The sequence below is a fragment of the Parasteatoda tepidariorum genome, chromosome 11, assembly GCF_982258835.1.
Source record: "Parasteatoda tepidariorum strain Cologne lab strain chromosome 11, Ptep-v5.0, whole genome shotgun sequence".
Classification (NCBI taxonomy): Eukaryota; Metazoa; Arthropoda; class Arachnida; order Araneae; family Theridiidae; genus Parasteatoda; species Parasteatoda tepidariorum.
The window spans coordinates 11329040-11344083 of NC_141765.1; the positions used below are offsets into that span (position 1 = coordinate 11329040).

The 15044-nt window shown below is 29.6% G+C and overlaps 1 protein-coding gene across 1 annotated transcript in view; it reads left to right on the forward strand.

Moving 5' to 3' along the window:
* Positions 1-15044, forward strand: part of Gpo1 (glycerophosphate oxidase 1) — a 60603-nt gene that overhangs the window by 21477 nt on the left and 24082 nt on the right. The window contains exons 9-12 of the mRNA XM_087154842.1: positions 2303-2388; positions 3492-3599; positions 12400-12534; positions 14187-14365. Coding sequence (XP_087010968.1) covers positions 2303-2388; positions 3492-3599; positions 12400-12534; positions 14187-14365 — 508 coding nt within the window. The remainder of the gene's footprint in view (positions 1-2302; positions 2389-3491; positions 3600-12399; positions 12535-14186; positions 14366-15044) is intronic.

Genomic DNA, 15044 nt, shown 5'->3' on the forward strand with positions numbered 1-15044 from the left:
GTGTCAAGTAAGTATTTATGAGGCACTTAATTTAAAGTATATTTATAACACTGTTTCCTATGAATTGAATCCATTTACAAAATTTTTGATAATAACTTGAGCTGTTAATCAAAATAGTGTTATTCAAAAATTTGACTAATTTTGGTGTTATGAATACCATAAGCCATATTCAAATCTGCTTGTTACAAAACTGTCTTACAAATTGTACTACAACAGACACAATGCAGATAAATTATTCAAGATCATAGAGTTAATAGTTAAAAAAGAACTTCCCTATGGTAACCAGTGGAAAAAAGTGTTATGTCAGTGTATAGTTCACTAGATATATAAAAAAAAACAAAATCTTAGGTTTTACCCTAATGCTTGGATTTTCACTCACTAAGCTGCAGTACTGATTATCCAAAGAACACATTTCCTTTATACATACTAACTTAGTTCTGATGGTTCTTTAAGTTACAAAATCAAAATGTATTCTCTCTAAACAAACAAATGCCTTTTTTTTGTTGACAGATTGTAATTTTTAATCTTAAATATATGATGGTTAGTCACAAACTTCAAAACGTTGTCCCAATAATTTATTCAAGAAAACAGTCAGTCAAAAGTTTGATCTCTTTATGTGTTATTTTAAATTTTTTGCCTAATTGCCCATTTTTCTTGGAAACAAATTATATAACTCGCTTATCTATAGATAATTGACTTAGAAGGTTTCAGATATTATACACTATTTAATTTGGTAATGACTAAAAAAGAATTAATTATAATAGTTTTATTGTAATAAAATAATTTTGTGCTAAACCACAAAATTTGAAATTAGAAAATCACTGAAATTGCTTATGAGCAGCAAGATTTCCTGGAAAGTTGTATTTTTAAATCTATATATCTTGAGATCTATTCAACCAACTCAGTGAAAATTTTGTCATTTAATAGTAAACAGTATGAAGTTAGTAAAAAAAAAGTAGCAAAATTTATTTTTTATGAATTCTCTTTGCTTAAATGTATTTTTATAATTGTATGCATCTATTTTTTAATTAGACATCTGTAACTCATCAGCTGGTTTGCTTTAAAGAATTCACCACTTTACGGTTCCACAAAAAAGTCTAACTACTAGGCTTTGCCTTAATCTTTGTTTCTTAATCTCTTATGATGTGCGTTACTAAGGCAACAGAGAAAGGAGGGAGAGAAAACCGTTTCTTCTTCAGTAGGTAAAAAAGTGTCAAGGGAAAGAAGATTTTGGAAATTTCTAAATCAGGGTTTGCTTTAAAAGTAATTTAGAAGGCATGCGAGTCTGGAAAAATCATTCTGATTATCATGCCTCTTGATACCGGCTATGGGCACCATATAATAAAAATGCACTAAATTTTTGCTGATTTTATTAAAAATTCACATGGCATTTCAAAAGGTTTCTGGGCAGATATTGTTACGTATATGGTTTTAAAAATCCCATTTTTTTTAAAAGTCATATTATTACCACACACAAATTTCAAACATTCCTATTAAGTTTTCACTTTTTTACTTGCTCAATCAAAGAGAATTCTTATGATATCCCCAAACATTATATCATCAGTAATTGCTGTGGTTTTTCATTGTTTTTAAAACCCAAATATTTTTAATATAATAATATTGCAACATGCAAATTTAATACCACAGACTTGCGAAACAATTTTTTTACTTGCTAGATTTCCTGCAATTTCATCATAAAGTCTTGCAATTTATTTTGATCACCTTTTTTGCATTAGTATCATAAAAATTGTCCTAATATGATTGTAGATTCAACTGATTTAGTATAATTTTTTTGACATTTCCAAAACTGCAACTAAGGAACATGTATTTTCTCTGCTCTGAAGAAATTCCACCCTTTTTTTTTTTTTTTTGCACTTAAGGCTATTTTTAACATTCATGAGTAAACTTTTTGCACTGATGATGACATTGACTGATAACAACATTGGCTGTAGTGATAATTAGCATATGAATATGACCCATTAGTCTTTCGTATCTGATGTATGTAATTGCCTGCCACTTTACCTTTAATTTATACATTGTATAAAATGAGAAATTATATTATTGGTTATCTAGACTTAAATTAAAATGGAATTTTTATGATAGATTTCTATAACATGATATACATTTCTATCCATGATATACATATCTATAACATGATAGACATATATATCCTGGATATATAACAACTTTAGACATTATAGTTTTAAATTAATTTGTAATGAATAAATAACATCTCTCTTAAATGTGATTAATGATACATGCTATATTTTTTAAAAATTTTGTCAACAAAACTTTTTTCTAGTCCTGAGAACATGGGCTTATTAGATCCTGCCACTAGTGATGGAAGAGTCATATTTTTCTTGCCTTGGCAAAAAATGACAATAGCAGGTAAATGAGCTCATGCTGTCATAATAATGGAGTTTGCCTTTATATAGTATTTAAATATGAATTTTCAGTATGTATATTTTACTAAAAGTGTACTACACTGTTTAATATGTTCTAGACTTGGAAATTTTGACTGCATATAAAAATCCTCTAATCCATTTACAAATCATTGTTCAGTTTTTTTACAACAAATTTGGGAAATATTTATTTTAAAAATGTTATTATTGGGAACTAAGCTTAGAGAGTAAAAATTTCAGCTATTGTGCAAATTTATTTTAAGATTCACATTACATAGAAATATATTTTTAAATTGTTTAATTATTTCTTTTAATTAAGCATATTTGCATTTTTAAGCACTAACAATTTGAGATTTTATGTGCATACAGTTATCTTTTTTAAAAATGTGGGCAAAATTTTTAGCAAATTCAATGATTTTGCATTATAGAGATTCTCTTTTAGTTCTTAAAGGGAAAATTATTTAAATTAATGCAATTTTCCAAAGTTATTAAATTCTCATTTTTATTCATTTGATTTGAACTAAATTAATGATTGAATTTTTAAATGGTGAATTAAGGATTCATCTAAATTACTTCTATATAAAACTATTTAGTTGTGTATTAATTTTTTAGAAAATCATTTGTACCATATGTTATTGTATAAGTGTTCATTTATTATTTATATTTTTTCAGCTATTAATATAATATGTACTAATATACAATAATAGCCACTAGTACACAAAAATTTAAAAGAACACAAACTCTAATTCTGATTAAATAATTGTATGCAGACTTGGCACCTCTCTGGCATTTATGAAGAAACATACCAGATTTGTAATACATTCATCCCATTTTTTATAGTTAATACTTTTCTTGATCTTAACCAATTGTTTAATTTTTCAATTTTTGCTTCATATTTATCTACTTATGTCTGCTAGAAAATTAAAGATCTTGATTAAAGATTTAAATTGATCTAAATTAAAGATTTTGATCTCTTCTTTACTGAAGTTTTTATATTTCTTGAAACTGCTTGCATTAATTTAAGATAATTTGCCCCATTACGTAGTTTAAAATCATTTAAAAAGTCTTCAAAAATTATGTTGAATTTAGGAACAACTGACAGGCCTTGTGAAATCACTCACCACCCTAGTCCGTCTGAAGATGAAATTCAGTTTATTCTCAATGAAGTAAAAAACTACCTGTCTGATGAAATTACTGGTAAGTAATGCCATATTATTCTGATATACAGTTGATCTTTACAAAGCAAACCTTGAAACGACAGACTTTGTGTTAAATAGAATTTTACATTATATAGATGATTTCAAATATCTCTAAACTAACCTCTAAACATGACAATGTTAGCCTGGAACAAATTGATCTTGAAATGCTTTAAAAAAATTTTAGATGCAAGTATTGAAAAACACACTATATTTTCTTCAGCATTTATTATTTACAGGAGAAATAATGAAATTCTCTATCTCGTTAGAACTAATAAACAAATTTATCAATTTTAGTTTGTTCATCTTTTGAAATTGTAACCTATTAAGCAAATAACATAAAAACTTAATAATCCTTGCTTAGTTAGAGAAATTTCTTAACTGCAATTTTAATTTTTTACACCTTCAAAGCTAATGCAGTTTATGGAGAATTTAGGTTTATGGAGAATTATGGTTTATGAAGAATTACGGTTTATAGAATTGCATCCTATAGATCTTCTATTGCATTTACTAAATAATCATAAAGATTATGTATGTATTACTATTTATTTATCTGGATTAAGAAAACAATACATCATCATACCTGCTAATTTTTGATTTTTTTTTGATTTTCTGAAATATTTTATTTTTATATTTAATGTGATAGCAAAACTTATGCTTTTTTCATTTCATTCTTGGAGCTATAAATTTAATTTAGAATTATTTTAGCTCCTTCTTCATAGGAATAAATTAAACATGTATAAATATGAATGCATGATAATTGTACAATATTACCGTATTTTTCGGCGGAAGAGCCGCGGCGCTATCGAAAAAAAAGTTTTTTTTTTCCTACATGCGGCGCTTCCGACGAAATATTTTTTTGTAGCAAAAAAATTTGTCAAGGAAAGTTATTTAAGAAATAATTTTCTGAGAGAAAGACTATTAAAAAAAATTAATAACGAAGTCGACGAAATATTCGCCCGTATCGCGATCTGCTGCAGAACATCGCCAATTCTTAGCAAACTTTCGGCAGCAGCCTGTAAGAAAATAAATAAACGAAATAATAATTTTAAAAAACATTGCATAATGAGAAAATTTAAAAGGTATGCATCTTGTATCCACCCCCAGCTTAAGGAAAAATCGCAAGCTAGAAATCTATTTAGCGCCTTAGCAATTGTAATTTAAGCGAACAGAAAAGGAAGAATAGGACCCTAAATCCGACACTCACGGGACTGACGCAATGCCGAACTTCGGATCTCTTTCGGAAATTCCAATATGGCCCCCAAATATTACTATAATTCAATTCCACTGATAATTTCAGAAAAACCAATAAATTTAGTCAAGTTTCGATCATAGATTATGATGGGGTGAATTTAAAACTGGCCCATCATAAGAGAAATTTTACTAATCAAAGTAATAATCTATATAATATAATCAAGAAGAAATAATCAGAATCCTATGAGGAAGAAATAATCGTTTCTTCTTTGGAGCGAGATCATAGTTCTCGTTTTTTCTTTTAGATAACATTTTGTTTTAACAAAAGACGCTTACCTCGCAAAAAAAAAAAAAAAAAAAAAAAAAAGCTAACAGGGAACTACAAAAATTTTTTTTTAAAACTAAATGCTAAGAAACTAACAATGAATAACAACAAAAAGCAAGCTAAAAACTAATAACGATAAAAAAAAAAGCAAGCAAGCAACAATTAACAAGAAAAAATAAAAAAAATTAATGAATCGAATAAAAAATCGCAAAAAGGGATAATTCATTTTATTGTCCATGTGGTAGTTTCAATGTCAACTGGGTGTGGCCAATTTATGGTCAAACAGAGGAGGGAAATTCGGGGGCAAATCAGTAAAGCACAGCTGTCAAGATTGATTTATCAGTTTTTTCCAACTTCCATTTCTTTATTTTGTTCATTGGAAATAAGGGTGTTTTTTCTTCTCACTTTATTTTAAACTGCTTTAGAAACAGATGTTTCCTTTGATACAGATTTTTTTTTTCTTCAAGCTTCTTTTTTATTTTTAAAAGATAAAATAAAGTAAGTTACTTCAACAGAATAAAATTCAAAATAAAAAGAATATAGCTGATTTTTTTTGTCTTATCAATATAAATTTCTTAAAGAAAAAATGAAAGAGATTAGATCAGATTAAGAGCCGAATTTTGGAATGCTGGATTAGGGGTCCCATATCCTTTTCTTTTCCCCAACCCCTTTAAAATATAACTGATTGATTCCTCCTAAACAGCTCCAATAGAAATGACACGTGGAGGAGGTGGGGTACACCTCTCTTTTAAACATTTTCTTCTCTCTTTCTAAGTTGAGTCACATTGGGTTATTTCCATTGAAGGAGAGGGCATTCTACCCACTAAAACTCCACCCTCAAAGATTGTGAAAGTGAAACTTATTTCCCCTTCGCTCATTCCTTCAGAATTTTTTTGGGGCCTGCTTAGTTATTTCTTATTCTTGTTATTATTAGTTATTTCGTTATTATTAGCTGTTTCGTTATTATGTATTAGTTTTTCCTCAAATTCTTAACGGTAATAAATTTTAAAATCTTTCTTTTAATAAATTTTTATTTTATTTTTTCTTATTACATTGTTTTACGGATTTCTGTAATCAGTTCAGCCTTAATTCAGCTACTGAACATATAAATATTTTTTGCTGTTCTTCTGTTTTTTGGCGCGGTGCCAACTGGTAAGAACAACTTTATTTTATATAGTTTTGTTGTTTTCGCCGAAAAATACGGTAAGCTCTTTTAAAATCTAAAAATTTTTTGCCTGTTATAGATATTTCCATTCTCATTTCACTACCATTTAAGATAATAATTCTTAGAAAGAACCAAAATTGGCAGGTATGTCATGTGACTATTTCTTGCTATGAAAAGTAATATTACAGGGGTCAAAGTTCTTGCAGATTTTCTTATAAATTCTTAAATTTCTGTAGTGTCTGAGCCAGAAATTTTCCTACTCTTTAAACTGAAAGTTTTGAGAGCTTGGAACGTTAGGCTGCACTCAAAAACAACAGTTAGTTCTTAGAAAGCTGTGGGGAATATAACTTGTTCAAAAAATAACTCGTTATTGTGAGTTTAATGTTAAATTTTTATTCACTTTATGGCAAATATCACTGCTAATTATTACACAACCAATATATATATATATATGTCAGGTATCTATGCCGAGTTACTTCAAACTACACCATAATGCGATGATGTTGGTTATCATCAACTAATTCAATCAACCATATGATCAATAACAATAACAATAATATTTATTCCTCAATAATAACATGAGTCACATAGACTCTAACCACTTAGGTTCGAACCACACAGGTTTCAGGTTTTACCTAAATACAACCAGTTTCACTTAGAAACTACACATCAACTAACTCTCTTCATTTACATCGAGAAAGTTCCAATACATTCCTGTTCCTGAGAGCGACATCTGGCGGGATAACATAGAGGCTGAAGTCTCGCATGTTACACTCGGGCATCCTACGGGTTTCGTCCTCGAAACAGAATGACTAAAAAGAAATCTGAAAAGAGAAAAAAGAAAAAAAAAAGCTGCATCGTTCCATCAGTAAATATGCACTAATTTGTCCATGGTTTCATATAGTCTACAGCAGTGGTTGTTAAGTTAGGACCTTCATGTTGCCCAACTTTTTCTACTTCGTATCGGTCATTGGATTTCACTTTAACAATCTTGTAAGGACCATGAAACTTGGGGCGCAACTTTAAACCAGTTCCAAATTGTGTTCTTTGAATCGCCACTAAGTCATCTTTTCTGTACTTGCGGGGTTGTTTACATTTTCTGTTGTGGGTTGATTTATTCTGCTGTTGAATTTCCATAATTCGTTGCTGTGCATCACTTCTAAGATCTTCTCGTTGTTTCATAAAGTAGTTTTCATATTCGTCTGTTAGAATTTCTTTAATCCGTAAATCTTCTTTATTTTTCATGGGTATTCCTAACATAAGTTGAAATGGCGTTTTGTTTGTACTGGTGGAAACTGTACTATTAATAAATCGCTGAACATCGCTTACGTGCTTATACCAGTCCATTGGATTATCGATGGTTAACTTTGTGAGAATAGGGATAAGAGTTTCGTGCAATCTCTCTACTTGACCATTTCCACGAGGTACTCCGGCAGTAATAAGAATATGTTCAATATCTTCTTCTTGACAATAGTCCTCAAATTCTTTAGACACATATGCACCGCCACGGTCTGATATAATTCTGGAGGGATTACCAAAAGTTGTCTGTTGTAACCTCAATTTCTCTAAAGCTGCTTGAGCACTTACATTTTTTACGGGATAAAGCCATACAAATTTCGAAAAACCATCAATCACAGAAAAAATGTGCTGATATTTCTTCTTTGTTGAAGGCAATGGACCTATAAAGTCAACGTGGTATGTACTTAAAGGTACATCTTCTTTAGGAATCGGGTTTAAGAAACCTTCTTTCTTTCCTCGCTTCCGGTTGCATAGAATGCAGTCAACACAGTTTGTTAGGACAGATTGTATTTTCGCTTTTAGACCAGGAATATAATAATTTTGTTTAATAGCTTCTTCAGTTTTAGTGAGTGCGTAATGTCCCTTACTATGAACTTCTTTAATGATATCATTTTGCATCGCGTCTGGTATTACTAGAAGATCCCTGCCATTATCGTATCGATAAAGAATGTCATTTTTAATAAAGTGTATATTATCATTTCCATTGGCAATTAATGTTTTAATAGTGTTTATTTGCTCATCCTCTTTTTGGGCAGCTGCTATTTTCGTGGTTACCTCATCATGCTGAATTATAAGAGCAAAATTTCTGCTTAAGGCATCAACATGCTTCATTTGTGTAGCAGGCCGATGTATCATATCAAAGTGAAACTCCTCAAGATACAACGCCCACCTCGCAATTTTAGGGATAATTTCTTTTTTACTCATTGTGCTTTGCAAAGCAGCGCAATCGGTTATAATTTTAAACTTAACACCTAACAAATAGTTTCGAAATTTTTTAAGCGCTTCAACTATGGCAAGTGTTTCTAACTCATAGCTACTATATTTCTCCTGTTGTTGGGACGTTTTTTTACTAAAATAATGGATAGGATAAAATTTACCATTGTCTGCTTTTTGAAGAAGAACTGCTCCGAAACCAAAGCTACTAGCATCTGTGTGGAGCTCTAATTCAGAATTTTGTCTATATAAATGAAGAACTGGGTCATTCGTTAAGGCTATCTTGAGCTTTTGAAAAGATTCTTTTTGTTCATTATCGAATTTAAAATCAGTATTATTTCTGAGCAAATCACTGAGAGGTTTAGCTATTTTGCTATAATTTGGGATAAATTTACGGAAATATCCTGTTAATCCAAGGAAACTCATTAATTGTTTATGTGTTTTAGGTTCCGGGAAATTTTTAACTGCTAAAGTTTTAGAGGGTGAAGGGCGAATCTTGCCATTTTCAATTATGTAACCGAGACATTCTATGGAACGTTTTAAAAATTGACATTTCTTGAAATTTAATTCCAATCCGTTATCAGCAGCTGTTTTTAAAACGCGTTTTAATTTTTGAAAACCTTCCTCATCATTTTTTGCTGGAATGAAAATGTCATCTAAATAAATAACTAAAGTTTTATCTTTAATTAATTCTCTAAAAACATGTAAAATATATCTCTGAAAAACACTGGGACTGTTAGCCAAACCAAATGGTACCCGTAAAAATTCGTATTGGCCATTATGCGTAATAAAGGATGTGTATTTACGGCTTTTTTCTTCAATTTCACAATGGTGAAAGGCTGCTTTTAAATCAATAGAAGAAATTACCTGCGCATCGCCTAATTGGTCTAATATGTCCTCCATAAGGGGTAAGGGAAATCGATCTCGAACAATTTTTTTATTTAACTTCCTATAATCGATGCAAACTCGCGTGGAATTATCTTTCTTTTTACAAAGGACTATAGGAGCACAAAAATCTGAACAACTTTCACGAACAACACCATCTTTTAACCAAGTGTCTATTTGTTTTTCAACTATTTCCCGCTCTTTAAATGACAAACGACGAGCATGTTGGGAAATGGGAATTTCATCCTTCAAAATAATATTCATTTTAATGTCCGAGGATTTAATCTGAGACGGTTTATAATTATTAATCAAAAGAGTTAAATTTTGCTTTAATTTCTTATTCAGTATATGCGATAAATCGAATTCATTATGATCAATGACATTTGAGATCTGAGTTAAGAAAGAAAAAGCTTCTAAATTATTTGAACATTTATTTGACTGAAGAGTATCCGAAGAATAAAAACAATTTGAGAGTGGAGCGATTTGTTGATCATAAATTAAAGGATCGCATCTGGGCATTACACTAGCCTTGAAAGGAGACGCTGCGACTGAGTTTACAAAAGTTTCAGTTTCATAATTGGGTGAAGCCTTATTACTATTCGAATTTTCCGAAGTCAAAACAGAATCAGAAGAGTGAGAATTTCTTTGATCATAAATTAACATAGGAGTGGGTGAATGTGTTTTATTGCTAACCTTGAACGGAGCAGTGAAAGAAATGTTTGCGCTTTGATTTCCGCTTTGGTGGGGAATAAAATGAATGTTTTTACTTTCGCAAGGAATTATGCGATTTATATTTACTACTTTCGGTATGCTTGAATTTTGAACAGTAAGTTTACCGTTAGAAAAATGAATGTCTAAGCAACTTAAAATATCCATTCCCAAAATAAAATCAAATTGCATGTTTTCTACTACATAAATATTAGCATTTAAAACAAAATTATCAATGCTTACATCCGCATTAAAATATCCAAGGGGGGAAATTTGTTCTGAACTGATACCTGTTACAACAATAGCGGGGGGTTTAAGAGGAATATACCCTAACTTTTGAAAGAGTGAAGGGCTACACATACTAATTTCTGAACCAGTGTCACAAACTGCTGAAATTTCATAATTAAAAATGAATATTTGTTTCAAAATTCTTGTATTTTGAACACTGTGATGAAGTACTTTCTTTTCTGAGCATTCATTGCTTTTATGGCCAGTTTTATTACAATGTCTACATTTAACCACATTTTTATCACAATTTATACTTATATGGCCGTACTTATTACATGTATAGCATTTCGTATTCAAAAATTTATTTTTGGTAGGGTAAAAACATGATGCATTGATATTGAAAGCTGGAGCTTGAGAGGAGGCTGAGAGATCTTTGTTTTGTTTTGGTGGGAGGTAGTTTTTTTTAAATTTATTATCACTTTTGTTTACTCGGATTCTTGCGGTTTCATATGTTTCTAATTGCTCTATGAAAGGTTTCAGTTCAATGATCTTATGTAAATCATCTATAAAATGATCACGAATTTCCGACGGCAATTTTCGTTTCAATTGATCCACTATCATTAGTTCTTTAAGACTTTTAAAATCTGCAATTTTGATGCCGGTTATCCATTCTTCGAAATAATGTTGTAGTTCATAAGCGAAATCTCGCCAAGAAACATTCTGTTCTTTTTTGTGGTAAATAAATTTTTGTCTAAATTGTTCCGGGGAAAGTTTAAAACGTTTCAATAACAAAGTTTTTACGTAATCATAGTTCGAAGTGGATTCTTCTGGCTCTTGAGCTATAATTTGGACGATACTAAGCGGTAAAAGTCCCATTAAATAAGTAACGAATTCTTTTTTATCTATGTTTATTCTCGTAGCTTGGCGTTCAAACAATAACAAATATGTGCTTATATCTGTTTCATTAGCATCAAAACTTTTGATTAATTTAGATAAATCACTAGATTTAAATGTGTCTGTGGTAGTTACATGAGTTCCATTTTGTTTATTTAAATTATCCGATTTTAATTTCTCAAGTTGAATTTCTTGCGCTAATCTTTCTTTTTCATTAGCTAATCTTTCTTTTTCTAGTCTTTCGGAAACAATTGTTTCTAAGAGGTTTTTCGTTACCTCCTCGTTATATTCTTTACATGAAGTTATACATTTAATTATTTCTACAATTTTTGCTGCAGGGGGCACATCAACAGTTAATTCCTCAGCTAATTTAATCAAGTCCTCCTTTCTAGCTCTCGACAGAAAAGTCATTATTTTATTTTACTCTATAATTCACACAGAATAATAGTAAAAAAAATATAGTACTCACAGGTTCGTGATTTTCCTTTATCCAATTACAAATCCCACTTCTGACACCATTATGTCAGGTATCTATGCCGAGTTACTTCAAACTACACCATAATGCGATGATGTTGGTTATCATCAACTAATTCAATCAACCATATGATCAATAACAATAACAATAATATTTATTCCTCAATAATAACATGAGTCACATAGACTCTAACCACTTAGGTTCGAACCACACAGGTTTCAGGTTTTACCTAAATACAACCAGTTTCACTTAGAAACTACACATCAACTAACTCTCTTCATTTACATCGAGAAAGTTCCAATACATTCCTGTTCCTGAGAGCGACATCTGGCGGGATAACATAGAGGCTGAAGTCTCGCATGTTACATATATATATATATATATATATATATATATATATATATATATATATATATAAATAAAACATATCATTTGCACTTTCAATTAGAAAAACTAATATTTTCAGTGTAGATTAGTGTGATAAGTATTATTCCCATTTGTAATTGAGATTTTATAGAATGTTAACTTTAACTTCATTGGTAAGTTTTATTTAAACTGTTTATGATATAAACCCATAAATATTCCCTCAAAATAGTAGATAATTTTTTGAGATTTTTTATAATTTTGGAGATATATATACAATAACAGAGATTGTATCATAGTGATTTGAAAGTAATATTTTCTTTTTGTTTTAGTTCGCCGTGGTGATGTTATGTCTGTCTGGAGTGGAATTCGACCATTAGTTTTGAATCCTAACAAAGGCTCGACAGAAGCACTTGCTCGAAATCATGTATTGCATGTCAGCGATTCAAATCTAATAACTATGGCCGGTAAATTCCTATGATTTATAAATTGTAATTTTTCTTTTTGGATTTTTAAAGTGCTTTATGAAAGAGAAACTTTTAGTAAATAGAATATCGATGGTTTTCAATTATACATGTTGTACTAAAAAGTTTTGCTTATTCAATCATCTTTTTTATTTAATTTGGCTTTTGAAATGAACTTTAAGACCTTTTATTGTCAAGCTTAAAACATCTACCAAAACCAGAGAAACTAAACTGCATTAAGTGTTGAGTTAGATTACCTATTAAATGATGTCCTGCTTTTGTGAATTTATGTACTGTCAATGGAAATTCCAACTGCTTTTGGAGTCATAAAAAAACTAACAGACCCATAACTGAAAAGAAAAAAATAAAACAAAAATTTGAAAAACTGTATTTTTCTATTAGTATTAAAAGGAGAAAGTAAATCAATTTTTTCAACTTAAATAAAAAATTTACATTTATCGCTTTATGCACTTTTATCAACTCTGAAAAATCTTCCAAACTATACAGTTGTCTTTTGAATGTGATGCATCCTGCTATGAAAAAGAAAACTTTTCTTTTTATCAACTATAAAAACATAGATTTTAGACATTTTATTTCATTTATTACAAATGATGCATTCACTACATCATTTGCTATATTGTAGTGTATATACTTAGAAAGTGGGTGCAAAGAGTAAGTCTTGCCCTTGGTTCAAAATGACCTAGATCTTTCAATACTATCATGTAAAGTGCACCTGTGCAGAAGTGAAGTCCATATTTCACCATATCTTGTTTCTTCCCTAAAAGTATATTTTTCTTACTCTTCAAAACTCTCTGTAAATTAAATTTACTTATCCATCAAAGTTATATCAATCATCATGCATGAAAAGTATGCATGTGTGAAAGGAACAGTAGAGTACCTAATCTTTTAAAAATCAAGCATATTTTTTCAATAAGTTAAAGCAGAACAATTATGATTATAATTATACTTCTTTTTCTTGAATTTTTAAAAAAAAAATATATTAAAACGAAATTTGTTTTAAATCTCAACGCTCAAACACCTACTTGTGATTTAACGTAATTGCATGGGTCACACCATTGTGGACTGGCTTTTTGCCATATAGCCAAGACAAAATTAAAAATCTTTACATTTTGCACTTCAAAAAATCGATCATTTATTTGTAAACAAATTTTAAAGTAGTAAATGGTTTTTGAAAATTCTATTATTACTATATATTGCATCAAAATGATTTTATTTAAAAATTAGATTTCTTTTAATTTAAAAAATAAAATCAGAATATTTTTATTAAAAAAATAGTCACACTGAAAAAATTATAGAAGAGCATATTTCTTTTAATTTTTTTTTCCATCCTCAGGACACCATTTGCAGAAACAAAGATCCTCTAGTAATTCCTTGATTTGGCTATGTCTAAAGACAGCACTTTTGACATTAAATAATCAATTTATGGATTCATAGAAAACTAACCGTTAGCATCAGATATGTCAAACATAAAACAATTTTTTCTTAGAGTCATTTAATTTTTGAAAAAGCAAAACCGTTTCTGAATGCAAAGAAATTTCTATTCCATTTTATTAAGCTAATTGAAATGAGATATTTCCTTTTGTTTGCCACCAATCATATCCTGAAACTTACTTAAATTTTTTAATCTCTTTTAGGGGGAAAATGGACTACATATAGAGTAATGGCTAAAGAAGCAGTTGATGCTGGTGTAAAACACTGCAATTTAAATCCCAAAACTGATTGCCAAACTGATGGGCTTTTATTAGAAGGAGCAGATAACTGGTCTCCAAATCTGTATATTAGGCTTGTGCAAGATTATGGAATGGAAATAGAGGTATAATTTAGTGTTTAAGTAATAAACCTTTTGAAGTCTCCTTTTCTTTTAATTTAACATTTTATTTTTATTACATTTTCAGTTTTAAATTTATTTTAATAATTATCTTTCTTGTATTTACAAAATTACAAACCATGTTATGCTCTGGTATTAAATATCAGTAGCTTTTTCATGTGACCTGGCACTTCTCTAAAAGTCAACTTGAATAATTTTGTTGTTTAACTGTTGAATCTTGTAAAGCGCCTTCTGTGCGTGGCTACCCAAATTACCAAAATCATGTGTGGAGTTGAAATAATTTGAGTGACACGATCTTCTTTTTTTCATATACACACATATATAATGCTGATTTGATCTTTTAAAATAACACTTCGCTTAGGGAATGACAAAACAATTATTACTGTGAACTGAATAGTATGCATGTAACTTATTTGTAAAAGAATTTAAAAATAAGCTAATAATATAAGGCAGCTGTAAGGCAAAATTTAAAATTAATAGTTGTAGGAGAAAATCAAACTTATACTATAAAAAATTGAGATACAATTAGTTAATGTTCTAAAAGAATCTTCAGTAAATTTAGAAAATAAATATAAAGAAATTAACACAATTTCACAAAAAGTTGGAAATCACCAGCAATTAATTAATGCAATTGTTTTAACCAAGAACACATTTTTTCTGTATC